This window comes from Micromys minutus (genome assembly GCF_963924665.1).
Source record: "Micromys minutus genome assembly, chromosome: 7".
Classification (NCBI taxonomy): Eukaryota; Metazoa; Chordata; class Mammalia; order Rodentia; family Muridae; genus Micromys; species Micromys minutus.
Window position 1 is genome coordinate 71,595,732 of NC_137976.1, and position 2,748 is coordinate 71,598,479.

Genomic DNA, 2,748 nt, shown 5'->3' on the forward strand with positions numbered 1-2,748 from the left:
TTATTTCCTTGTATATTTTGAGAAATTCTTACCTTTTATTTTTGTACATTGTTTCCAATATCATCCTAATAACGGTAGCTAAACTTTCCCTACCCTGTGCCTCTGCCTGAGGTTTGTGAAGCATCTTTCTCCCTTTGCTGAAATCATGCTCTGGCCTGTGCCTGCACCACAGGTCCTTAGTCAATGAATATCCCTCAGTTCCATCTGATGGTGCATTGTTTGCGTAACAGCCACAGGTTTTAATCTTATTTTGTAAAATACATGTAATTTAATTTATTAGATCTGCCAAGCATGCAAAGAACATGCAGATTTACCAAACTTTCTACTCTCACTTGGGTGGTTTCTCTAGCATTCTTCCTCTGCTTCCATGTTTGACATATGTAAAAGATAACCTCCGATGGTTATTGAGTCAAATAATGGGTTAGTTTAGACGTGGTACTGTGTTACAAACTTTCAAGTTAAAAGTCTGCACTTGGAACAAAGTCTGTGGCCTACAAGACCTACTTGGTAAGCAGTGGGTTAATCTGAGTATTGAGTGCCATGGTCTGGACTCCAAGCTAACACATTGCAAGTTCAATGAAAAGAGACGTTTAATCTTCCTTTGTCTTTTCCCTTTTGGGTGCTGAGCTCTACCTTCCATTTCAGTCCCTCCCATGTTATACTCCTCAACGTAAGCTGTGTCCAAACAACTACCTTAAAGGAAGGCCGGTAGTTAATGCTTTAAAAGCAACTGAATAAGTCATTAAATTAAAACCAGCTTATTGGAGTTGACAGTAATTTATCGTTAAAGACGGTCCTCCAGGGGCTAGGAAATACTCCTGTTTTATGACTTTAGAGTAAGACTGCACACGGCACTCTTAGGGCAGAGCAGAGCACTTCCTAAAGTTTTATACTAAAAACTAAATTTGAGAAAATGATATAAATAGGTTTTAAATGATTCCAGAACTGCCATCAATAGCTACAGAAATGCCAATGTTAAGACCCAGCTGTAACAAAATGCAGATTTTTTTTGTATGTCCTCATTCCTAATATGGCCTTATTTGAATGAACCTTTCATCATGTTGGTATAGTTTCTTCTATTCTACTTGCCTCCCCCCCAACCTCTAGCTAGTACTCTTTAAAGTCTTCTAAGATATGAATTCCTTGAAATACAATGAAGCTGTGATTTAATTTAGAGTTACATTGACTAATTTGACTGGGTTTTGAAATGATCTCTTTGCTTCCAATTCATTTGACTTAGGGTACAGAGAAACATTTACAGATTTCTTTTTTTCCATTCAAGTTTGGCTCAGTGACAGTTAACAGGGTACAACATCCAAGTACTGTTAAGCAAATGCAGCCCGACAAGGATATGAATTCCTGTAAGTCAATCTGCAGAGAAGAACTATCTTAATTAATCTGCAGTATATTTGACCAAAAAACCCCTTTGAAATGTTCTTTACTTTAGGATCTGTGGCCTCCACCCAGAGGTCCTGCAGATCTTGTGAGTGTCCGTGAGATGTCATCATCTTTTCATAGATGCAGGGATGATAAGGAATCTTCCCTTCTCCAGAGAAAAATACATGGTCCTGTGGCATTATCCCTATTTTATTGGCACAAAGGCCCATGAACACATCATCTATGTACATACTGGAATTTAGTGTCTGTGATGCCTCATGGATTTTGGCAGCTACATCACTGGAAACAACATAGGCAGCACCAGCTGTATAGTCAGGGTAGGCTGGCCACTTGTACATTTCATAGGGAACATAGTATTTGCTGCTTTTATCTCTAACGGGAGGGCCACCTCGATGAACGTGACCAATCCAAAAGTCTCGAACTCCAGTCTGCTTCAGCCCTTGAAGGTATTCAATGAGATTTGGCATGTGGATAAATATATCATCATCAGCAGTCATTAGGAATCTGGCATGTGGGCAAAAGGTGTTTGCCCAGCTGAACTGAAGAAGGAATTTAAATGTAAGATTGTGGAAAGAATCAATGAAATCTTGCTGAATTATATCCTGGTACACTCCATCTTCCCAATTCAGTCTTTTCTGCAGTTTTCCCTTCAGTGGACCAGGAGTTCCCAATGCAAACAGAGTTTTGATGCTGGCATTCAATTGAGACTGAACATAATTCTCATTGCCCCACGTTTTTCTGATGGCAGAACGCCGGTCATAGTTTTCTGGGGCACTCTTTATAAACAGTAAGAGGAGGACATCTTGGGCCTGACACTTCTCTCTGTGGTTGATCAAGTATGGGTGGTGAGGTTGTGTGGAGTTGTGCTTGAGAGACAGGGAATCGTTCACAAAGCCATAGCTGTTTATGAGGTATCTGTAGGAGTAGGACTTCATATGGCTCATGATGTAGTTGTTGATTGGGCCCCAGAAAACCATGCAGCTCAATATGGAACAAGTGGCTAAGAAGTGAAGAAACTTCAATCTTTTAACCCTTCTGCCGCCGACAAACATTTCCATGTTCTCCAGTCTATATGTGTATGGCCTCTTGCTTCTTCAGGGCGATAGAACTTTGTATTTGTAGAAAAGATCTGTTATCTTAATTCGTATTGGTCATAAAGCACGAGAAAGGGTTTCATTCCACACAATATTCTCTTCTAGCAACATTTTCTCTCGAATCGGAAGAGAATCGCACACTATAGAATGAAGACATGGGTACATCCAAATCCGTCGACCCTGGTGTCCCTCATCGAGTTCTCTTTACCACCTCACATCCTCGATCCTTGCGATTCCTTCTATGAATGCGCTGTAG

At 40.4% G+C, this 2,748-nt stretch overlaps 1 protein-coding gene across 1 annotated transcript; it reads right to left on the reverse strand.

Annotated features, from left to right (window-relative positions):
* Positions 1 to 1,325: 1,325 nt before the first annotated feature.
* On the reverse strand, positions 1,326 to 2,456 carry B3GNT5 (UDP-GlcNAc:betaGal beta-1,3-N-acetylglucosaminyltransferase 5; the record flags this gene model as incomplete). The annotated part of the gene is made up of 1 exon (XM_080919601.1): positions 1,326 to 2,456. One exon carries the CDS (start codon positions 2,454 to 2,456, stop codon positions 1,326 to 1,328), a length of 1,131 nt encoding a protein of 376 aa, XP_080775727.1.
* Positions 2,457 to 2,748: the final 292 nt, after the last annotated feature.